This window comes from Gobius niger (genome assembly GCF_951799975.1).
Source record: "Gobius niger genome assembly, chromosome: 3".
Lineage (NCBI taxonomy): Eukaryota > Metazoa > Chordata > Actinopteri > Gobiiformes > Gobiidae > Gobius > Gobius niger.
Genome location: NC_136854.1, coordinates 13,846,211 through 13,871,555, shown reverse-complemented (window position 1 = coordinate 13,871,555; position 25,345 = coordinate 13,846,211). Strand labels below are relative to the sequence as shown.

Sequence of the window (25,345 nt, the reverse complement as noted above, 5' to 3'; positions counted from 1 at the left end):
CACGGCCCTCTGCTTTGAGGTTTTTTGGGTGCGTCAAAATGTCGGCGTGTTTGGCGACATCTGGCGTTGCACAAAGAGCAATACCAGACTAACCACACGCTCGTGAGCCACCCCTGCGCTGCATCTGTTGAAGATTTCAGTCTTTCAAGGCAATGCACGTCTGCTGTAAATCAGAAAAGCAGCTTAACCTACAGTTTATGTAGCGCCAGTGTGTGTAAAACATCTGACTAAAACAATATTAACTTAAATTGCCAGTCTGCTTTCCTGTATGTCACGTGACTTACTAGAAACGGTCCCCACAAAAGAAAGTGAAAGTAAAGGCTCACCTGATTGGGAGGGTTTTTGCTCCTCCTCCTCCTCCTTCTCCTCCTCATTGAATGAAGCTTTATATTCAAACATAAAGCGAAAGTAAAGCAAACGTATCCATTGACCATGTCGGGCTGAAGGGAGCAGACCGTCCGCTTCACCCAAACCAAAGTAAGTCTGAAGTTCTTGTCGTTGGTTTACGCGCAGCGCTCCTGTGCCTGATGTGAATGTGTTGACGTCACTGGATGAAGGTTTTCTCCAGCATGAGCAGTACCTTCATCCAAAGTGCTGAGCGACACTGCGTGTGCTTTTTAGAGAAGTAAGTTGATCTGTTCGCTTGTAACTTTTACATGATGGCTGATGAAATGCGTCAGGTTGTGTCTTTGCAAACGAGAAAATCAAACACTGGCTTGTCTTGTCATCTCATGCAAAGAATGTGGAGAATTGGGAATATTTTTTTTCAACTGAGGCATTTATTGTAACATAATGTGCATGGAAATAGTCACAGGAACACCTTTGCTAACAATCCGCATGATCCTTTTTATATATATATATATTTACTTAGCCTTTGCAAAGTAGATACTGTGCATGATATTGAGCATTAAACTAAAAACCGTAAAGAAATAACTCATTTCAGTTCATATAATTGTCACATTTTACAAGAGGCTCATGCTATGATATTCAGAATCTCAGTGACAAAGAAGAACAAAAAACATTTTAACATGTACAGCTTTGGCATTTGAATACTTTTATATTATCGCTACCTCCTATTGGACATTATATGTGCCTGGATTCACCTGAACTTTTAATTGTCATATTTATTGCTCTGTTTTATTGCCTTAATGTTTGGTGCAGCCCTGTGAGGCGACTTCTGTTGTGATATTGGGCTGTACAAGACCATTAAACTTGAAACTTATATTTAACAATACACCGCAACACATTTGATTATTTTACATTATTATTATTATTATTATTATTGTTCTTTTTCCTCCTTCCTTGATGACATAGGCCTTAATAATGTTTGCAAATGTCACTTTTGCAAATGTGAAATATCACTAGTATGAAGTGAAACTAAAAGCTTTCATGCATACAAAGAACTGCCATAAATCACCACCTGAAGTTCCGTTTATTTCATTTAAACAATAAAATACACTATATATTTAATTTTGTCTAGGCCTGTAGAGTCACATTTATGTAGTATCCTTTCAGATTGTTTGAAAAATAATTGTGAAGACAAGCAACTAATGATAGCTAACCCATGAATAAAAACAATTTGTGCAAAAGGCTTTAGTTGTGCATGACTGGAAAACAAACGGTTTTATTATCAACTGTAACTTTTCACGTTACGCAAATGTGGTTTATTCCCGGGCCTCGTGGTTTTCTGGCTAATTTTACTTTTACTTTTTACGGTTGTGAAATAGAAAGCAGTGTAAGCATTCTTGATTTGGATGTTTCACAAATTGTACCGAAATAAGTCATTTCTTGAGTTCTCTTCAGCCCAGTTGTTCTATTTTTGGCACTTAATAGAGATGGTTTGATACTTTTTAAGGCATTTTTTATGTAGATTTCGTATGGCCTAGCATTCAAAATGTCTCTTTCCCCCTTAATTTTTTTCTTTTTCATTTGACCCAGACACAGCATGTCCAGATTTGTGAAAAACCCTTCTCCTGCGCAAATATTTTAATGACATCCAAGATAAGCCTTTGAAATCTCACCAAACCAAACATTTTTCCTTTTCTTTTTCAGCTGAAAAGCGTCTGAGCCCTTCAATGACCTGCCACACCCTAGCATTATCTTCTCCTTCCTGATTGCGATCTTAAACAGCTGTTGTCCCAATATGGAGCCCTGCGGGATGCCAAGAAGCTGATATCCATGCGCCTGCACACTGACCATGGGGCATGTGCCAGAGAAAAGAGGTGGAAAGGATGCTCTGGGGGGTCACGCAGGCAAGCGTGGTCCACTCTAGGATGGTCAGAGAGAATCTGTCCGGGAGCCCAGAGAAACCAAATTCTGAAGCGCAAAGCGAGCAGGCGGGGACGAGCTCGGAGAGACAAGACGCAGAAGGAGGACTTTTACCTGTAGAGGTGTGTAATGTACAGCAACAACAGCAGAGGCTCTCAAACTGTGGTGCTTCGGGCGCTACTCGGGGTCATCTGAAATGTTATTATTCATTTTCATCATGAGGTGGGAAAAGTTTGAGAACCACTGAACTACTAGATGAGAATGACATGATTTTTTAAAAGTAGGACTGCAGATCAAAATCACCGTTGACTTGCAAACAGCAAATTGCCATTATTATTTTGGAGGATATGCAGGAAGTAAAAAAGTACCCCCCCCTGCTGTGTGCTTCTCTCAACTGGAAGTGATTCAAATGTGCAGATTGTAATTTAAAAAGCTTTCTGAATCTGGCAACACTTAACCTTAAAGAACTTAAAGATATTTACGCCCAATATTTGCACACTCTGATGTTTTTTTGTTTTTTGTTTTTTTGTTATCCAAATCTCCGTCTGTCTGTAGTCGACAGACATCCAGCTGGAGCTACACAAGTGGAGCAGTGAGTCAGAGAGCCCAGACGAGCACGAGTGGAGACAGGTATGGAAACACAGAGGAATGTTATTGTCAAGTAGCCAAAATCAAACCATTGTTTTTATTTCTATTTACAAAATTATGGGGTTTTAATGAATGTTAAAATGTATTGCAATATCGAAGAGATGTTATTGTTACCTAATATTGCACACGCTGAATTACTCCTAAACTTTTTAATTTTGATTATCTGCATGAAATAATGTTAGTTTATGTTAAATACACTTGAGAGAAGATGTGATAAAGGTTTATGGTTATAACCGTGTTCACACTAAAAGCGAAACAAACAGGTGGCTGCCATAAAGCGGAACAACTTCACAGAAATGCAGAAAACATTGTTTTTTATGTCTATCTATAGTTCCAGCCTGCACCGTTCAGTTTGTTTGAGCTATAGGACGAGTGAAGCTACTGTCTCATTTGCCTATAGAAACAGAAGTCATGCAGGTTTTGCTTTCAGTTTGGTAATGGATTGTAAAGTCATTCTCTGGAGTGACTGCAAGAACCACTTTACAACCACTATCACAGCGCACTTTTGTTACATCCGTTAGTGTGTTTGTTGTGGGATGGACGAGGCGTGTCTCAAAGCTCTAACATGTACGACAGGCCTATTGACGTGGAGGCACGGGGGCCAGAACCGACCGGCCAAACCATCTGCTCTGGCCCACTGGCAAATTCCTATAGACTGATTAACCTCTTAACTCCCGCCTGAACCGAGAGGATCATTTTCCTCACGCCATCAGATATTTTTTTCCATCATTTTTTTTGTTGGGCATTCAACTCATTTTTATAACTTTTTTGTGATTTTTTTGTGATTTTTTTGTCAGATTTTGTCACATTTCTGTCATTTTTTTCGTCAATTTTTTAATCAAATTTTTGTCTTTTTTTGTAAATTTTTTGTCATTTTTTTGTAAATTTTTTATCACATTTTTGTCACATTTTTGTCATTTTTTTGTAAATTTTTTATCACATTTTTGTCCCATTTTTGTCATTTTTTTGTCCCATTTTGTAAATTTTTTGTAAATTTTTCATCAATTTCTTGTGACATTTTTGCCACTTTTTCATCCATTTTCCGTCACTTTTTTGTCAATGTTTTCTCACTTTTTTGTCACAGCTCCATCATTGTTTTCGTCTCAGTTTTGTTGCTATTTTCACAGCTTTTTTCCAGAAGCTTTTGAACTGGGGTAAAGCCAAACTGGTGAAAATGTGCTCGGTTCAGGTGGGAGTTAAGGGGTTAAAAATGGAAATAAAGAAAAGTGAGTTACACCAATGTGAATTTTGTCAACTCAAATATTTCGTCATAATTATAGTCAAAGTAATAGTAATTTTTTTGCTGACTAAAATGATACTAAGTTTCCTTATAGAATCTAGCATGACTTGGCCTCTGCAAACTGAGCCTTGACATGAATCATCTGGCCGTTTCTTGGAATGCCTGTTCCTTCCTTTTCCCGATAGTCGTGCGTCATTAATATTTTTGTAACAGTTGCATCGGGCCTAACCCAAAGGACTAGAAAACTACTTTTCTACATCAGTTTATATCAGTTTGTGGAAAAATCACTCCACATGTTATAGCTATTGCTGTCATTCATTTAAATATAGGATAAAACTTTTGATTTACCTTTAAGCGGATGTTTTAAACCGATATTCATTACTGTCTTTTGTCACATTATAATTGTACTTGTCTATAAATAAACAAATCAATAAAATGATGCACTGTAACATACTATTGGTGTCTTTGCCAACTGATTCATATGTTGCTTTGTGGTAGAACAGGATCCTGTGTTTTCTTCTCCCTGGAAATCCCCTTTCCAGTTGTTAACTCTTCACGACCAGCTTGAAAGAGCTGGTCGAAAAGAGGAAAATAGTCAAAGGGTAAATCCAGTGCGTACTTTGATCCCCGTTCGTTCATGGGAGAGCAACTATTTTGGAGGCTATCTTATCTTATCATGTCTCATCTGGCAAAATTTGAGATGACATAATGGTGTTTAATGAGAGAGTTCTGGTAACTGTTTTGGCTTGTTCCCTGAATCCATCACATCAATCCAAATGTGTTCCAGAAACTACTAATTTACAGATGAAGCACTGGTCGATTAGTGTCTCATGTTCAATTTGAAATACAATTCCCCTCAAGCTATATTGGGCATTGACTCAATGACTGGTTTACTTCCTCAAAATGAACATTTCACACATAACTGTGGCTGTTAAACTTTTAGGAACCTCAGCATTGACAGTTGTTTGACATGTTTTATAATCTGAATAATCTGTGTGCATGGACAACACACTTAAGCCTAGCAACAGCTCATCTACGTAGTATGTCGCTTGGAGCACCCTCTGCTGGCTGCAGGGAGAATTTGCCATGTTAAAAGCAAAATACAAGCCACCATTTTTAGCCAAAGACATTCTGACACATTGATGGCGCCGTGATGAAGGCAGTGGAGCACAGCTCAGAACGGTTCCAGTGATGGTTTATGGGTTTACAAAGTATGGTGGACACTTTCAGGTTCTTTCTATTATGCAGCAAAATCCAGGAAGTGCAGATGGGAGTGCTTCTGCAGTAGAAGAAAAAAGACCAAATTACTGAGACCTACTGTATGTCAAGATATTTTCTTAAAAGAGTGGGTATTATTTTGCAAGTATTCGGAAATAATCTCACAATTCCCCCCTTTAAGGTGAAAAATAATTAAAGATATTTTGTGTTATTCCACACCCAGTTTGGGAAATCGCACTGCAGCCATTGTATATACAATGTACTATAAATTGAAAATCTGTGTTTATTTGTGTCAGGCACTCTCCGAGGTTGACGGTGTTGCTTTTCCCACGCACTTGCGTTCGTTCAGAAGCCTAGAGCAGTACAGACTGGTGAAGCAGACCTTCCAGCAGCTCCACCACAGTGGGTACTACTGGGGGGCACTCACCATGGAGGAGGCCCACACCATTCTTTCAGAAGTGCCCCAGGGCACTTTCCTCATCAGGTAAACACTGAATGACTCTTATACGCTGTTGTTATAATCCACCACAAACTTTTTCTAGATTGTATCATTATTTTATGATGACAGGCTTGTTATATTGTTATACTCAAAAACATGCCTGGAGGGGGTGTTTTGTTGCCTTTATGCCTGTTTCAGGAAATATTTCCATACACTCAGCTGTGCTTTATAGTCTAGACCAGGGGTGCCCACATTTTTTGTCTCCGAGGGCCAAAATGAAAATGTGCCTGTGGGCTGCAGGCCAAACACAGCGATTTCAAGCGTGAAACACATAACTGCAAATAATAGTATACTATAGTATAATAGTAACATGCTGCATTAAAACATATGTTAACTATGGCAAAAGCCTAGTTTTAGTACAACAAAATCAAAAAGTGCAGCAATATACGGCCGTTTTCACGCATGTTGGAGCGCCTTGTAGATCGGCCCGAGACCGCCCTTGTTCCAACTGCATTTACTCCAAAGTTAATTCAGTCCGTGGGTAAGAGGGCGAGTGAGCGCTGCTGTGGGTTAAGTATCTTTGCCAGTCAGGTGCTCTTCCAGGATCCGTACGCCAAAAAGCTAGGTCTGAAGACACAAAAGGAGGTCCGAGGCACAACCGACTTTTAAGTAAAAAGCCTTTATTTTCAAGGGACACCAACGTGAATAATAAAATAAAATAAAGGAAATAAAGGAAAATAAAGGATTTTTACTTAACAGTCGGTTGTGCCTCGGACCTCCTTTTTTGTCTTAATTCAGTCCGTGTCCACACATGCCCTCACCAAACGTCGCACCATCAGCCATGTGACAACGATCAGCTGTTCAACAAACTTATTTGCGTGACAACGGGCATTGACCTGTCAAAGCACAGACACACACATGTACGTGCACACTTCCCTGATGCTACGCGCCGGTCACCCCCCTCCCTCATGGTTAAATACAGTGAGGCTGATACGCGAAGAGGAAGTTTCACTGCAGCAGGAAGGGAAAGACGGGACAGAGAGACGTACCTTGATGATTTAAACTTGATCCATTTTGGGGAATGTTTCATGCTGTTTTATTGTGCTGTTTTTAGACACTTTTCATCATCTTTGCCCTAGAATTTAATATTCTACAATTCAGGGCTGTGTCTCAAGGATGGCCAGGGGTAGCACAGGACACACCAATGAAATCTGCCCCATACCAGGAAGTATTGGGTGTCAGTAAAACAAAAGAAAAATGAGCACCAAGGCTTTTAGCTCCACAGAAAATAATATACTTCCCAAAATAGGAGTATAATGCCCTCTGGTGGCAACAGTGCAGAGAAAAGTATTTTGAAGTTGAACTCACGATGATGTCTTTGCAGAGACAGTGTCCAGCCTGACGTCTTCTTCACCCTGAGTTACCGCGCTGTTGAAGCTCCCACCAGTGTCCGCGTCCTGCTAAACAAGCGCCTGCTCTTCAGTCTCCACGGCAGCCACAAAACGTTCCCCACCCTGTTCCACCTGCTCACCCACTACACCGGCCCCGGCTGCAAACTGACCGCCCCGCATCGGAAAGAGCGTCCGGAGAGGCTAACGCACATATGCAGGAGGGCACTCATGCGCTCCCACGGGATGGACAGTATAAGGACTTTACCCGGACTCAGCGCAGAGAACAAAAACTATATTTATTTATATCCGTATTCCATATAGGAATTCCATGTGTTCGGTTCTGAAGAACAGTTATTTACTTGGTGTTATTTATTATAGTTAGCCTGAGCCCTATACAACGAAACAGGCTGAACTTAATCATAATAATAATACATTTTATTTATATTGCACTTTACATTTCAAGGAAACCTCAAAGTGCTACAACAGGTGAATAAAATCAGATAAAAACAATTGAGCTTTGACATGATAAAACAAAGCAAGCACACGAAGAAAACAGTCAGAGGCTTCACAGAAACTGAGAGGGCGTTCCAGAGGTGAGGGACGAAGGCAGTGAGTGGAGGTGTGAGGCTTGTCCTGGATCGTTTGAGAGTAAAGTAAAAGTCTGATTTATGTTTCAGTTGTGAAATAAACTATGAGAAACAAAAGTTGTAATGATGTAAAATACAAATATTTCCAGAGTAAATAGAAAAGAAGAAGGATAAAAGAAAAAAACAACAAAAATATATTAAAAGCATGTATTTCTGAAGAAAGAAGGGCACAAAACACAAAACATACTATTTAGGTTCAAGCTTTTTTAATTCACTCACAGTGGAACAAGTTACAGTTTTTTTTACTCAAGTAAGAGTGAAGATACTTCATTGCATGATATACAGATATACAGATACTTCGAAAAGTAACTCAAGTACTTGAGTAAATGTAACTCCCCACCTCTGCCCTGACATGAGCGTGTCTCCATAAACGCTATTGTGAAGAGGGTTAACCCTCTGTCGTGAACGATGACTCATGTATTTCACATTTTATCAAAAACCACTCATTAGTTTATGATTGTCTTGTGTGGCAGGAATCCCCGAAACTGTAGCAGTTTTGACAAAATAATCCTGAGTTCTATACCAAGCGGCACGTGAAATATCTCCTTTTTTTTTTTTTCTTTGTAGTTACTATAAAGATTCATGAAGAAATTGATCCAGCTTCATTGCACTGATAAACCAGGGTTATCCCACTAGTTAAGCAGTCTTACCTAGCCTATAGTTACCTGGCTACGCTATAATCCAGATTCATAGTACAGGACCTAAGACAGTTTTTCTTGTTTTGATTTTTGTCGTTGCTTTGCTTTAGTTTTGCGTTCCATGCAGAATGTAACTCATTGTTTAGATTATAACATGCACGCTCACATTTGCTGCGGGGCCAGTCTTTCGGCAAAACACGAATCAAGACAAGAAATAGTGAAGAGATACTTTGTAATTTTGCACTCAATAAACAACCACTAACCTTAGACATGGTGAATCCGAGACCTCACGAAGCGTTGGACCACTTTGAATGAGACTGACAGAGACTGACACGCTGCTCGATACACTTCGCAATCACTGGGATCGATCTGTGTGCCAACTGTTGTCGGATTAGGTATAACACAGCATCATTATCCATCCTGTGCCTTATAAATGTACAAATACAATTGTTTTAGCGGTTGTGCAATGATGTTTCTGCCGTGTTCATGATGTACATAGGAACACTGCTCATTTTTTAATTTCAAAATGCTTTCCTTTCACAATCACAATAAAAAAAAACACATTATAATTTAAGGTTGATTTAGTGTGTTTTGTTGGTGTAATCCAAAGACACTGCATCATCCGACACAGTTCTGACGTTTGCTCTATATCCGCTTCTAATTTTGACTGGCACCGGCCCCTTTTGTCGAAATTAGCCCTACACTGGAGACACACACACACACACTGTCACATTATTTCTATCTCATTAACTTTAAACACTGGGGAAATGGCGCTGTGAAGAAACGTAGTCCAGCGGGCGAGGCTGAGGGATGCATTAGGACTGGTCACTGCGCTGCAACAAGCTCGCTAAAGCCACACTGCGGAACGTTCCAGGTTATAGGTGGAACCTCACTCAACACTTAAAACATGAGCCAGAGTATGATCAGCATCCAGCAGACACCGACAACAGGCTATTAATCGAAATGGGCACCCAGCCAAAAAATGCACTTAGGATATTATGTGTTTTCCAGGCTTTTACAGTAGACGACCGTAGCTTGGACGTCTGCAATTGGCGCACCAAGTTTTGTAACTCAAAATGAATAGAAATGACGAAGAGTGTTTTAGCTGTGCTTTCGGTCCATTCAAATAGTGTAGTGAGTCCCCTGCTGGCGGACGGGAAGTGAGGCCTCAGCAGCTTAACCCCCGCCTTAACCAAGTGCATTTTCTCCAGTTTGGCTTTACACAAATCTAAAAGCTTCTTGAAAAAAAGTGTCGAAATACCAAAGATGAAAAAAAATTTTACCAGAAAAGCAACAATAGCAATGTAAAACAACTACAAAAAACACAAAAACACAAAAAAGTGGCAACAAAAGTAACAAAGAAGCGACAAAAGAGCGATAAAAGCGTGCCAGAAAAGCAGAAATAACACAACAAAAGACGTATGTGGTATGATTGTTTTTTTAGGCCTTAGTTTTTAAATGAGACATTACACTGTCGCTCAATGGTGGAAGGTAACAAAGTAAAAAGTGCAAGTACTTGTACTTTACTTAAGTAAACTTTATGATGAACACTTTTTACTTTTACTTCACTACATTGTAAAGCCTGTATCTACTTTCTACTCCACTACATTTTTAAATTGGGTTAAAAGTGATAGTATTTTATTTTCAAAGTGACCTCTGGTTTAGTCCCAGTTTACACTTGGTTTAGTGGTTTATTCCTTTATACCTTGTTTAGATCTGGTTTAGACCTGGTTTGATTCAAATGCACATAAATACTTTTCACTTATAATGTGCATTTTACAATGCATACTTTTATACTTTTACTTAAATAAAAAATGTATGGGATACTTTTATTACCTACATTTTTGGTCCTGTATCTGCACATTTACTTAAGTAAGAATAGTGAGTACTTTTTCCACCACTTTTAGTCTTTAGTCCAGAAGCTTTCAGATTTGGGTAAAGCCGAACTAGAGAAAATGCGCCTGCTTAAAGGAACAAGCCACCGCTTTTCCATACTGAGATCTAACCTGAGTTTAGACGAGTTGATGCCCATGAAAGAGCTTGGTCGCTTCTAACTTCACCCCGTTTGGAGCTATAGGAATACACTGGGAGAGGCCAAATGCTAACAACATCTTTGGTCGTTTTGCGTAACTGAGGGCACGCTCAACGACCAGACAGGTACGCATCAACTCGTCTAAACTCAGGTAAGAACATATTTCAGTATGGAAAAACAGTGGCCTGTTCCTTTAAGGCGGGGGATAAGAGGTTTATTCTGACAACATATTTTCAAATTTAGTTTTAGACCACTGACAAAATGTATCTTTTGTCTTTCAGTAAAAAAAATTTTATGAAAATTTTAGTGTTCTGATTGCAGTGCTTCATGGACTTACCCCCACATGAACACAGCACTAGACTTCCTTTGGCATTGGATTTAAAGGGTAGGGCTATTTAAAGCCACACGTAACATTTCACCCAATAAACAGAATAAAATGTAAGCTTTTATTTTATAACAAATATTGCCATTGTTGAAAAATATCCAGGTTGAATTCATAGTAATGATCCCAAGTGATCTGTAAAATTAACATGACTGCTCAATCTCCTCCTACGAAGCCTGAAGGGCAAAAAGGCAGGAAGCCCCGACCTCTCGGGGCGGGCAGACCGGCTATGAGCCTCCACAGAGCTCCAAGCGTGTCTATCAGAGACCACTTTTTATTTCTAATATACAAAAAACAGCATGGTTAAAAATATGACACAGGGCTGTCACGTGTGTCAAAGCGATTTTTAGAAAAAGAAAACTCTTTGGAGCCAGGCTTTTAAGCAGTTAAAATGAGGCCCACTGTGATGGAAAGTAAAGGCGCCATGCTCGGTCAGGCCAAACAGCCTATACAAACCAACTTTTTCCCACACGCTTTAGTTTATTTATCTTAAGTCTTATTTTAAAAAGCAAAAAAGCTTATTCTACTTTGACTAAAACTTCAACAAAAACAAAATACACACTGGTAGGAGGGGCAGTTTGAGCACTGAAGCGATCAGAACGTGTTTGGACTTCATGAATAGGCCAACACAGTTTCACCACCTCATGACATCAATTGGTGGAACCGCCCACTTTAACGGAGACTGCACGTGCAGGATTGTTAGAATTAAAGAAAAACGGAAAAAAACAAGTTAGAGGTGAAACAAATCAAGTCATTCAAATAATAGTGAAAACAACAACATTTGACATGGTTTCATTCATGTGCTGGGCTATTTCTGTCCATTTGTAGGCTCTGAGGTCACGTGGTAGGAGATAAATAAAGTGCGCTGGTCCTAAATCAGCGCGCGCTCCAACGACCTCTGGTGACTTATGAGCGCGCGTGCACATGGGTAGGGATTACAACACAACTGGAGCGACGAGCGCGCGTGTGTTTGTGTGTTTGTGTGTGTGTGTGACGCGTGTGCGCCCGTGTCACTGCGGTGCCGTATAGCCTATATAGAGAAGCGTCACAACAACATCCCTCCAAAAACCGTACGCGAGGAGGGCGCTCGAGTTCCACACACGCACACACGCACACACGCACGCACGCACGCACGCTCGCAGACCCGGTGAAATCGTCACGCGGACGGCATTATCAAAGTGGGATGTGTCGGTGCGCGGCCACGGACGGAGCATCCCAGCGCCGTGTGCAGCTGTGAGAGCCAAACACCGCTGTACGCAGGACCAGCGGCGGCGGCGGCAGCAGCAGCGGGAAGGAGGGAGGTAGGAGGCCCGGGACGGCGGAACCATGTAGCGGATTATAACTGTGTGTGTCTTTGCGCGCACTCGAACCGGACCGAGGTGGGAGGAGGAGAGGAGGCGGCTCCGATCGACTGGACCGAGGCGAGGCGAGGCGGGACGCGGCCGGAGCGGGAGGGGACATGGGGAAGGACCAGGAGCTGCTCCAGGCCGTGAAGACCGAGGACTTGATGACCGTCCAGCGGCTGCTACAGAGACCTCGGCCGGGCAAAGCCAGTCAGTACCCAACCTCTCTCTTCCCTCTCCTCTCCTCTCTTTCTGTTTGCATGCGTTCTGCCGTGAGTAAATCTGTCAGTGAAAGCCTGCACACATTGCAAGTTTCTGGTTTTAACACCGAGTGCGTATAGGCTACCGTTTTCCAAGTCTCCATCCTCCCTTGCCCTGGCAGTCACAGAGGCAGGGGTCAGGTTGGTGTGGCGACGCATGCAGCAGGCTCCATTTGACAAGAAAGCAATGCATTTTTTTTTTTTTTTGGCATTCATATATTTCCAAACCCAGTGTGTTTCCCAGCGTGTGCATGTGTGACAGAGTGCGTGTGTGCATGTCGATGACGTGCAATGTGATAGTGATGACGTTGCAGTGTTGGAGCGTTCATTAGAAATTAGGGATGCAGCTATAGGGCTGGACCTGCTGCACGCTTCCTGCCGCTGGAGTGCGTGTGCTTGAGAGTACTACACAGCGGGGACCTAGAAAGTACTTAAAGGGAGACGTGAGGACATAGTGGGGTGTTTAATGTTTGTCACTTGGCCATACAGGTTCAGATACGGAATGAATGCTGCGCTTGAGAAGCTCGACGAGCCCTCGAGTCGCTGCGCGGTCGGTTATTATTTATTCACGTGCCACTGCTGCCCTGGGGCGGACTGATGAAGTGTGTTTGCCAATCACAGTCATGCATGGGCAAAGGTGGATGAAGTGTCTTGCCCAAGAACTCATCGCTGGTTGGAGCACAATCATATTTGAGATTTTGTTGAAATTGTGTTGAGTTTTCCTTGGTTTGACATTGTTTATGGTGTTTATTGTTGATCATTACGCACAGATCGTGTCCTATAGGAGGTACAATTTCCAAATGTCGTACAGCTTTATTATACGGATGAGTTTGATCCTAACAACCAACATTTGTTCTTAAAATGGCCACTTCACAGGTGTAAAACTATCCTTAAAGTGAAAGTCTGTAAGTTTGCAAAGTGGGGAGAGATAGAGTGAAATTTTAAAGCAAACTATTAAATTCCTCCCCTCTTTAACCAGAAAGCCCTTCTTAGTTTGCAAAATGAAGAGAGCAGGAACAGAATTGTCAAAAGCAAACAATCAAGCCCCTCCCCCTCCCTCCTGATTGGACCGGACAGGCTGGTTCACAGGAAAAGCTCGTCTCATTGGTCAACACGGGAGGATAGACTCTGATTAGTTTCAGAGATCCGGGATTGAGGGACTTTACAAGAAATAATGTGCATATATATTTTTACTTACTTTACATCAAAATGCAAGACCAGGTGGTAGATTTTGAACATTTAGTAACATTTTTAATATGTGTAGACTTCCAGACTATCACTTTAATTCTCCCCACAGACACTATTTCATGTCACTTGCACGTTGAGCAGTTTGCTCCAGGTTTAGTCCTTGTTCAGCCCCACAGACCCCGTTTAGTTTCAGATTTTGACTTTGCGTTTTGTTGCTTTGGGCAGTGTTAACAATATTTTGAAATTCTGGAACTGGATCGATGGTGCAACTGCACAATCACAAACTCAATCAAAACTGTGATGTGATTACAAAACCTCAAAGACAGCAGTTATTTAGCACCACATCATTTACAAAAAACCTGCTATTCCTGTAATGTCAACCTCTGAAACATGGATTCTCCTCCTAGTTGATATTTCAGTCTACCACACAATCAGTCACCCACTACCATCCAGATGGGCTAGATTACGCTAAAATTAGACAGACTACAAAATGAGCACGTGACGCCAGCTGATTGGTTTCCTGCCTCTTGGAGCCGAGCGCTGATGACACAGTTTGTAGAAATACTACTCAATGCAGGGGTGATGCACAAAAGTCCACGGCCATCGTCAAATTATGATTCATAGCAGCGTAGTTTTATTCGTGCACATTTTCTTGTCAAAGATAGAGAGCTCAAAACAGCTAAGATTTCTGGGATTCCTGTCATATTTACACAGTGGAGATTTGAAAATGTAAAATACCGCTATTAGCGTTCACATAAAAAGCATTTGAACGCTACAATTTATACAGCTCTATTTTCTATGTTTTTAGAAAAATGTAAGTCGATGGGCAATGTTAGTGCTAGTTTTCCCTTTAGCGGATATCTACAGTAATATTCAATGTTCATCATTCCTGAACTTTATTTCCGCTGTTACCACCGATTTTGCTTTATTATGAACACAATGCACTACTAATACTACACTACACTATACTACACTTTGAGGCTTCGTAGTTTTTACATTTAACACTTTATACAACTAAAAATAGAAAGGACAGGTGGCGTACTACCACTGGAAACAGTTAGCGAGCCGGCTACTCTGGGAAACTTTGAGAATTCTGTATTTGGTCAATGTAGTTTTCCTACGCCCGTTAGCATTTAGCCATCAAACATCGCAAATTATGAACAATCCAGATGTTTTCAGCTGTTGTCAACCCATCGACCTCATTTAGATGATGTCAGAGCCTGGTTAGAAGTCATTCATGAAATAGTTAATAACAAAAATGAACGTGTAAAAGTGGCTTCTGATCTAAATGTTAAAACATATTCATTTGTTTGTGCTTGTTGTTGTGGGTGGGGTTCACATCTAATGGCCACTAAACATCTAATAATCTGTTTATTATGGATGAACTTCGAAAATGATGTAAAAGCCATGAAATGGACATTCTAGCCTCGCCATAGTCGGCACTGGATTCACCATTCCAGACCATATGGGGAGAAAAAGCTCTATTTACAGGTCCGTGAAGCTGTTTACTATCATAAGTGCCAATTCATAGGAACGGGCTCAGAAACAAACACAGTTTATGCAATTTTTTGCGTGCATCCTGCTGTAAACACCAGTGCTCGAACAATTTAAACAATGCTAATATGGCGGAGGTCGTTTCTAAGTATCCGGAATTCCGTCTACATCAATTGGCCAAAAATGTAGCAAACCATTATGTTTGATTCACCCTTTTCTCTGGACATGGGCACAGGTTGTGACATAGAAGAGGAAAACATGCCATATACCCTTTGCCATGTAAGCATATACTGTACACAAGGGCCATGACTCCTATAGTCCTTTCTTTTGAATGTGGAATCCTCCCTCTTCCTCACTTAAGTTGTACACCAAATTTGTTTCTATTTATTCTTTTAAACTGTTTTATTCTTATCAATGTTTTTCTATTTCTATGCTCATTTAGTGGTGGAGCTCATATGTATTGTTTTATTGTTTGTGTGATCTCACGTGCAGCACTTTGGAAACGTTTCACTGTTTAAACCTCTTAACACCCACTTGAACCAAGCACATTTTCTCCAGTTTGGCCTTACCCAAATCTCAATGAAAAGGTGACAAAAGCTTGACAATTTTTTAGTTTTTTTTTAAATTGGCAAAAATGTGACAAAGACGCAACAAAAAAGTGACAAAAAACACACAACACATCTGCAGTTCTCTTTTGTTAGTGGAAAGTGAGTGTTAAACAAAGTTTAAAATAAATGATTTGAGCTGCCGTTAACTAAATGATTTGAGCTGCCGTTAACTAAATGATTTGAGCTGCCGTTAACTAAATGATTTGAGCTGCCGTTAACTAAATGATATGAGCTATACAGTTAACTAAGTGATTTGAGCTATACAGTTAACTAAGTGATTTGAGCTATACCGTTAACTAAATGATTTGAGCTATACCGTTACCTAAATGATTTGAGCTACCGTTAACTAAATGATTTGAGCTATACCGTTAACTAAGTGATTTGAGCTATACCGTTAACTAAGTGATTTGAGCTATACCGTTAACTAAGTGATTTGAGCTACCGTTAACTAAATGATTTGAGCTGCCGTTAACTAAATGATTTGAGCTATACAGTTAACTAAGTGATTTGAGCTATACCGTTAACTAAATGATTTGAGCTGCCGTTAACTAAATGATTTGAGCTATACAGTTAACTAAGTGATTTGAGCTATACCGTTAACTAAATGATTTGAGCTACCGTTAACTAAATGATTTGAGCTGCCGTTAACTAAATGATTTGAGCTGCCGTTAACTAAGTGATTTGAGCTGCCGTTAACTAAGTGATTTGAGCTGCCGTTAACTAAATGATTTGAGCTGCCATTAACTAAGTGATTTGAGCTACCGTTAACTAAGTGATTTGAGCTGCCATTAACTAAGTGATTTGAGCTACCGTTAACTAAATGATTTGAGCTGCCGTTAACTAAAGGATTTGAGCTGCCGGGGGTGTCCAAACTTTTTTCACGGGGGGCCGCATACTGAAGCGTACACAGGGTGAAGGGCCATAGATCGGTAGTTAGTGCCGCAAAACCTTTGACTAGCAGAGGTTTAAATTGCGCCCCACACCTTTATTTATGCTCAAAACCTTCATGCCAGCTGTCTCACAGTAAAAGGTTAGCTGTTTAGCTAGAATTGTGTAGAATTATTACATTTCAAATAAAGAGGACTATCTCTGATGATGTGTCCCAATTCAGCAAGAAGGCAGAGGGCCACCAAAAATTGGTCTGAGGGCCGCATTTGGCCCCCGGGCCGCACTTTGGACACCCCTGGTTTAAGCTCATATACCACAATCATTTGGTGCAGCATATTATTTAAGTTATTATAGCCAGTCATGTTTTACAGTGTATAAATAAAGTGGATTGGATGGATATGTCCAAAGATGTCCACTTCACCAAAGACGGTAGCCCATCAAACAAGTAATACTTAGAAAACACGTGAAAAGCAAACATTATGCATTACTTCTTTGAATATTGAAATACATTGCATCCCTTTCTCGCCGCCTATCCACCCCTTGGTGCCGTCTGAAATGACACGCAGACTGTTAGCAGCAGCAGTGGCGCGGCGCAAGTGTGAGCGCAGTCGGCAGTATTGTGATTAAAAATTAGCGACGCGGCTCCAGTCTCCTCCTCACTTTGCGCCCGTGGTGGAATTAAAGCGCGAGTGTGTGGGCCGTCCGGAGGTCCTCACCGCCGCCGCGTAGGGGCAGGAGCGAGAGAGAGGGGGGAGGTGGTCGGATTATCGGTGTGTGAAGATGCCAGATGTCCGGGGTAATAATGTGGCGGCGATGCTGCTGTTGCTGCTGCTGCTGCTGTGAGCGACCACGTGCGGCATGTGTGTGCACGTGAGCCTCTCTCGACTTGACTCAGCCGGGACTGGAGGTGATAATTAGATTTCAATTACAGCCTTCAGACACTCTCCTCCGCTCACTATCTTTCCCTCTTCTCTCCCTCCTCGCTCTCTTCAGGGCAGCACAGTTAACCACAATCGAGTTGAAAGCACAATTTTAAGGGACGCGAGCAGCAAAATCACAAAAATAAATTGTCCTCATTGGGATCTGTCATGTATAAAACTCAATAACAGTGCAGTTTGAGGATCATCTGAGATCTAACATAATTAAGGGCAAATAAACCTATAGCTAGAATAGGTTCTATGCACGCAAATTACACGTGACTTTCGGGCGCGATCTCCAGTCCTTCCTCTGGCTATTTTCCCATTATGGATTAGTGATGTCTTGCACAAATCAATGAATAGTTCAAGAAAACATCACTGACAGTGAGACACTGATGGGAAGTCACTGGCTACGTGTTAAAAACATTGTGTTGGATGTAAATTCTTCACTGCAGGAAAAGTCTGTGTTTATTAATAGGACTTTTCCTATTATCTCAGAGCTAACGGCAAGTATAAAAAAACACAAAAAATTATCAACAGAGTATTAATACTAAAGACGAGCGGCTCGTTCAAAATCTTGGGGCCGTTTCAGTTTTTATTTTATGTTAACCGTTAGCTTCAAGACAAACCGTGATAAGAACTTTCCTCCGGTGAAGTCTTTGCTCCTGACGTGATGTTTTAAACATGCTGCTTGAGCTTGTCATTTTTTTTGGACAAGACGCTGCTACAAACTCATAGGGAAATAACGGAGACGGGAAGAGCAGCGCCTCCTGAGGATCCACTCAGAAATCACATGACGCTCGCACGCATGTAGCCTATTAACCCACTGACTGCCAATGACGTCTATAGACGTCTTTTACTTTTACATTTTTTAATTTTGGGTGATTTCACCTATTTTCTACACACGATTACTAAAGAATCGAAAGAGATACAAACACACTTTTTTTTGTAGATGAAAGAAGAGAGTCTAATCTTTCTTTCGGTTTGTTTGGTGTTGACATAGATCTCAATTAAAAACTAGAAATGCAATGGCTGCGCCATTGCGATTGACTGCGGAATTGCGGGAAGCGAATGCAGAAATTGCATAAACTATTCAAATTGCATAAATTGCCTAATTTGCATAATCTAATTTGCATAAACTGGTAAAATGCATAAAATGTCATGTTGCATAAACTGTATAAACTGCATAAAGTGGTAAAATACATGAATGGGTTAATTTGCATAAATTATGTAAATTGCATAAACTCTTTAAAATTCATAAATCCTAAATGGCATAAACTCTTAAGTTGCACAAACGCTTTAAAATGCATAAAGTGGTTAATTTGCATAAATTGTTAATGTTGCATAAACTTTTATATTCCATAAACTGGTCAAACTGTTGAAATGGCCTCAGTGCTTGATTGGCAGAAGCTGCACAAATGGCTGAAAGTCCTGGAGTCTCCTGATTGGCTGGATTCGCACATACACACTAATGCAAAAATTTCAAACTCTCGTATAAAAAAACTGGAAAACTGCAGAAGGACAAGTTTTTCTCAAAACCCACAAGTTGCAGAAGCTGAACATGCACAAAGTGCAGAAATTGCAGAAAATGCAGAAAAAAGTGCAGAAAAGCATGGATTTGCGGCAGCCCCATTATAAGTCAATGGGAAAAATCTCCGACATTTTGGCCGATTGCGGAAAAACCATAAGTTGCAGAAGTCCCAAAAGTAATAGCACCCTTCTCCTCAACATGCGGAACATTTTGATGCATAACTTGCATAAATTGCACAAAGCATGAAGGTGCTGAAAGCTCTAGAAAATCGGGAAAAAGATGGAAGAGGAATAATAATAAAGAACATGAAAACCAATAATTGACTGCGGAAGAATTCCGCAGTTAATCAATAAAAAAAAAAGGTCTGTGGTCTTAAAAAACTAAAAATCCTATCATTTCACTTTTTCATTTATGGACTTATTTACTTGCCCATAATTCTTAACTAAATATATACACTGAGATATGGAGAGGAGCAAAGTGGCTCAATAACGGAGAATGCTAACGTAAGCTTCATGCTACATGCACTCGCTTTGAGTAGCGTTTTCTTTTTGTTGCTTCGACCGTACAATCTGCTTACATTTATAATACCAGAATGAGACAAGACATGCACCTGACTTGTGTGTGCCAGAAAATGTAAAAAAAAATTGAAAAATTGTGATTTCCCATGACAAGCTTCAGGCGTCTTTATCTATCCCTAGTTTAGAGCAGTGCTTCTCAATTGGTTTTCAGGATTTCTTTCCAAATATAACTGAAAAGGTAAGGAAACATGTGAATATGGGGAAGAAGTTATTTGATTATTACAAAAACGTTTAATTACATACTAATTAATTAGTGCGGTGAATGACTATATTATATCATCTATATTTAACACTATATTATGGAATGAATATTTTTATTGGCTGACAGCGGGAAAATAGTGTTGATGTGTCCTAATGCCACACCGGTTGAGAACCACTCATTTAGACCTCTACAAACATGTTCTAAAATGCATCTTGTATCAGACTAACAATGCACATTTCAGACCTTTCTTCAAATACATCCAAAATCGTGCTGCCCTTTCTTTCTCACTGTCTCTCCGCCCAGCCGCTTCACACTCACACTCGTACAGCTTGGTGCTACATTTATGCAAATGTGTTGTTGAGTAAAGCATGCCAGTGTGGATCGACATGCCCATGCCAAATGTCTCCTCCTTACACATAATGGGGCAGCGGTGGCTCCGGTGGGGGAAAGGTTGTCCCACCACTGGAAGGTTGGCTGTTCGATTCCAGCTCCAACCTGTGCTGTCGTTGTCATTGTATTTCTTGTCCCCGCAGTAAAGAGAGCCGAAGATACAGTAAAGGGTAGCAGAGAATTCAATAAACCTTTGAGTTTAACATTCGCGCCAACATCAAATAAGATGGATGGTGGAGCTTTTTTCACGTGACTGATAAAAAAATTATTATTGCCTTAATCACTATTAAGGCAGCGGTCAGGCCAGAATTGTACAGTTTACCAATTTGCTTTCTACATTGTGTTTGCATGTCCTAACTACACATAACAAGAAAGCCAATGGTTGTGTGAATGATCGAAGTGAGTGCTTGGATTGGCTGCCACATTAACACAAGCTCTAATTATTACTTTTATTACAATTCGATCTCTCATCAACTTAAATCATTTTTGGATCCTCCATCCAGATACTCCTCATCAATCACTCTCATTTCTGTGGGTAAAGAGATCCCAATTTAATGCCATGTTGAGTCAGAGCGGCCGCAGTAACATGAGGAGGCGATACCCACTCCCCCCACTGAGACTGTGACCCCCCTATGATTAGAAATTGTCAGTGATAAATCCCGTTATGACCTGGACTTAATAACCATCGGATTATACTCTCTTTGTGGCTACAAGACAGCTTTATAAACAAATCTTTGCTCATTTCAATTCAAATCAATCTGGCCTGTCTAAAATAGATACAATAGACAGTTCATGAGGAGAGTTTTTGATATCACTCACTACTCACTAAAGGCTTTTGAACACGTGGAGGGAGCAGTGTTTTAGATCTATAATTCCTATAGATTATAGATTTTGTTACCAGTGGTATCCTGTTAGCATGCTGTAACTGTATTATGATTTGTGGCGTTTCTCTCTCTTCTTTTAAATACCACACCTGGTGATTGTTGGTTCTTTGACGAAGAACTCAGTGTTGAAACGCACAGTAAAATTCAAAACATGCTACATAACGTTGCATTTAAGGCCTGTGACCGAAAGTAATCTTCACATCACTGATGCAGTGATTTTGTTACAGTTTTATCATTAGCTGCACATCTCCACTGGGGGCCGCCATTACTGTCTTCATCTCGTATCTGAACTCGGAGCAGTCTGGACATCTCAGAGTTTACAAGTTGTAATTAACAGCGCTGTGTGTAAGGTCGGAAATTAGCAGTTGCCAGTTGCCTGGAACGCACCATGAATCCAGAGATCTAGTTTTGCATAAGGTTAGTCCTAGTCATTTAGTGAAAGCTGTATTTTGTGAAATATAGCAGCCCATTTTGATTTTATGCTTGAGTTGAAACATTGACAGCTATTGGATTATGATGAAATGTATTAAGTATTCATTCTCTGCTTTCCACATATAGTGGAAACTACTGCAGCTGTGCATAATGTCCCTCCAACCACCACTCACACACCCCATTTATATTTAAAGGCACGGTAGTAGTTGAAGTGTTTTGCACACTAACACATCATCCCTGGTCTGGTTGGAAATTCGAACGGCGCACCTTCAGATATATGGACGAATAGTCAGCTGAGCCACTGCAGTAATCACTCGGCTCATTTCCTCTCTTAACCCCGCCTTCAGCCTTGGCATCATCCCAGATTAGTTGATAGCAGAGATCTATCGTCTATCTTTCACACTTTGTTTCCCACGGTAATCCATTGCATCACCTCTGCACTCGTATTTGTCCTGCTTGTTTGTTGTTGTCTGTTTACTCACTGATCTGAAATCGACCAATTCAACCTCAGCTGAAGTCAGTGTTGCTGTGCTCTTGGGCAAGGCACTTAAAAGTAATGTTTGTAGTGGGATTTTGGTTTAAAAACGCACTATAACTAGTACTCAGGTTACCTTAAGCTGCATTTGAGGACACAAGCGCATGTGTTATTATATGTCATGCCAGTCCTCATTTGAAAGCTGACAACCTTCAGAGGTCAGTCCCTGAGCGGAACAACCACAGGCCTGCACTAAGTTTAATTAGGACTTTATTGGGAACAGATGATGGGATTGTGGAAGTAGGAGAGCGTCCCTGTATGTCAGTGGTAGGCACTGTCAGGCAACATACAAAAAACACAAACAAAATATTGTTATCTTTGGAGTCTATGTGGACAACAAACCCCCTATTTGTATGAAGCAATGCTTGGAGGCTTGTCCCTCCATCTTTATGGCCTGCGACCAAGCGCGCATGCCCACCCCGGCTTTATGCTTTCCAAGCCGGACTTAGACACAGGATCTGGAAACACTTGATGTAAGAATAATGCGGATTTCTGACTGCATAACCTCCTTAAAGGTGCATTATGTAACTTTTTATGCATAAAAAAAAAAGTAGTGTAGTAGTGATCCAGCGGCTGTACGAGTGGTCAGCATGCCACCTTTACTTTCCATCACAGTGGCCTCAACAACGCTCTAAGATCAATAGTTGGTGAGAGGCTCCATCCGCAGTGAAAACCTTCCAAACAATTGATCCTGGAGCGTCCTAGAGACCACTGTGATGGAAAGTAAAGGTGCCATGCTGACCACTCATAAAGCCACTGGATCACTACAAGGTCAAATATGCACAAATATAAACTTTTTATTTTGACATCAAAATCAATGTTGCATAATGCACCTTTAAGAACGGAAAAAACCAAAAAAACGATGAATCATGAAATCATTCAACTCAACTGTTATCAGTAAAACCAATCTGTGACATAAAGAAGGGGGCAGGAGACAGTCTTTCCTTCTGATTTTACTTTCACAAGTCAGATTTTTCCTGCCGCCTCTGCATCAAATGTATGGGCCTATAAAGTATGGGCCTTTGTAATGTTGTGATGTCTCATGAAAGCCCAGCAATACAGTGGGTACCACACACACCTAAACTTTATGAAGATTTTAAAGCGACAAAACTGTGATCAACATCAATGGGATTTGTATGATTTTGGTGGAGGTTTTACTCATGTGTAAACAGCTGTAAAACATAAACATGTCAAACAGCTGTAAAAAATAATAATTAAAAAGATAGTAGCATGAAGTCTAAACACATTCTGATCATCAAGCATAACATCAGAGCAGTATTCATGAAATATCCGGTAAAATGTACTTTTCACATAAGACATTATGCATCAGTAAGACAAAGACAGAGATTGTTGTTGGGTTTTTGCTTGCACATTCATGAGCCGTGGAATAGGAAACACTCCTCTCCTCCAACCAACGCCACATCGGATCAGCTCGGAGCTCAGTCCACTGCACACTGACAAAGAGGACGGGACGGGGAGAGTTATGTGTGTGTGTGTGGGGTGGGGTGGGGGGGGGCAGCTCAGAGCACGTGAGAGGGAGAGAGCGAGTGTACACAGGCAGGACACATGAATGAAATGCACTGGACACTGTATGCATGCAAGCTTCTGGTGCTAAACAGAAACAGAAGTATTGATAGAATGTTTCATGAGATGTTCATGAAACATATGATCAAAAATCATATGTACCTTGATTATTCCTTTTCATTCTAAATATCGGCTACAACAATTTATTTACCACAGCTCACTTGTTTTTATCTCGGCCCGTGCTGATTGATGCCCTTATTTGAAATTTTGTGTTCGACATTAGAGGCCGACTGATATATCTGGCCTATAGTTGGGGATTTTACAATATCGGCTATCGACCGATCTAGCACCGAAAAAAGCTGAAAATGATAGAGACCTCCCGTTTTTTGCATCGGAAAAAGCAAGTCTGGGCCTCCCACAACTACCTAGGCCTCAGGGGAGGTGAGAAAATTCATCACAACACAAGTTTCACTTAACCTCCGTCAATATGGACATACTGCATGTAATTTTGAAGTGCAGAACATGGAGAATTCAACCGCTGAGTTAGTTTTAAGCTCAACTATTGTTCGCCGCACAAAATGCCGCCGCTCGTATCAATATGCTAATGCTAACGACAACGACAACTTATCAAAGTTGGGACAGAGACTATGATTGGATCACCTAAATTAACAAAATAAAATCGGCCACTGCTGGAGCGGCCAAGTATTTGTTTTTACAGGATTACAGACCAGACATTTGGAAAAAATATTGGTTAAAAATATCAGCCGAGCATATCGGCATCGGCCAATTGACATCCCAAAATATCGGCCTCGTCATCGGCCTTAGAAAAAACCATATCGGTCGGCCACTATTTGACATACAGTACACGAAAAAAAGCTCACATGCTCGAATATTTTGTTGTTTTTCTTCTGCGATGTCAAAAGATCCAGTGTTGCATTCCTTTTTCACCAAGTTCTTGTATTGACGATGGGAGAGTGTGACCACTGCCCAAAGCCTTCTCCAGCACATCTCCAAAGATTGCTCCCTGAACCTCTCTTTCACAATGTGAGCTCGATGAATCCTGGCGGTGTCATCTTGGAATATGCCCGTGAGGAAATCCATTGATGGAATAACCTGGTCATTCAGGATGTTGATGCTGAACCTTGACCCAATTTTATTTCTTGCGTTTCAAGCATTTTAATAAAACCCCAATTCCCAAAGCGCTTTACATGAAAAGGAAAAAAAAAGTAGTTTATGTTTTCTTTTTAATTGTACAATACTTGAGTAGTATTATTTAGCAGTAACGTTACTCCCACTAGAGTAAACATAAAAGAACAGAGTGCACATACCAGCCTGCTAAACTGGTCTCTCTCTCGAGTGTCAGTACTGTATACTTTCCTATAGGGCAAATATATTAGTGTGGGCGGATATTTGTTATTGTTTCAAAAGCTAACAGCTAACCCACACACAGAGCACTGCAGGCTAATCCCTCTTACTTATTTATGACTCCGCTGTGAGAATGACATTATCCCATAAGCTTGGTTGTATGCAAATAGATGGCATCAAGAGTCGATTTATTATGGAGGCATTGGTTTAAAAAAAACAAAAAAGTGTTTTGATTTGTATAAGGACAGCAGATCTGTCTACAGTAGTTTAGAGTTTGTAGACTGTGACGATATTTGGCATTTC

General features: G+C 40.7%; 2 protein-coding genes across 3 annotated transcripts in view; both read left to right on the top strand.

The window, feature by feature from the left end:
* Nucleotides 1–373: 373 nt before the first annotated feature.
* On the top strand, nucleotides 374–7,761 carry socs1b (suppressor of cytokine signaling 1b). The gene is made up of 5 exons (XM_079554276.1): nucleotides 374–477; nucleotides 2,053–2,390; nucleotides 2,824–2,898; nucleotides 5,671–5,858; nucleotides 7,198–7,761. The coding sequence occupies exons 2-5, from the start codon at nucleotides 2,205–2,207 to the stop codon at nucleotides 7,523–7,525; spliced, it is 777 nt and encodes a 258-aa protein (XP_079410402.1). The 5' UTR covers nucleotides 374–477; nucleotides 2,053–2,204; the 3' UTR covers nucleotides 7,526–7,761.
* A 4,255-nt stretch (nucleotides 7,762–12,016) lies between these two features.
* LOC306961435 (uncharacterized protein) overlaps nucleotides 12,017–25,345 on the top strand; it is a 64,354-nt gene continuing 51,025 nt past the window's right edge. For both annotated transcript variants that reach the window (XM_079554177.1, XM_079554176.1), the window contains exon 1: nucleotides 12,017–12,456. In XM_079554177.1, the coding sequence (XP_079410303.1) occupies nucleotides 12,363–12,456 (94 nt within the window). In that variant the 5' untranslated portion in view covers nucleotides 12,017–12,362. The remainder of the gene's footprint in view (nucleotides 12,457–25,345) is intronic.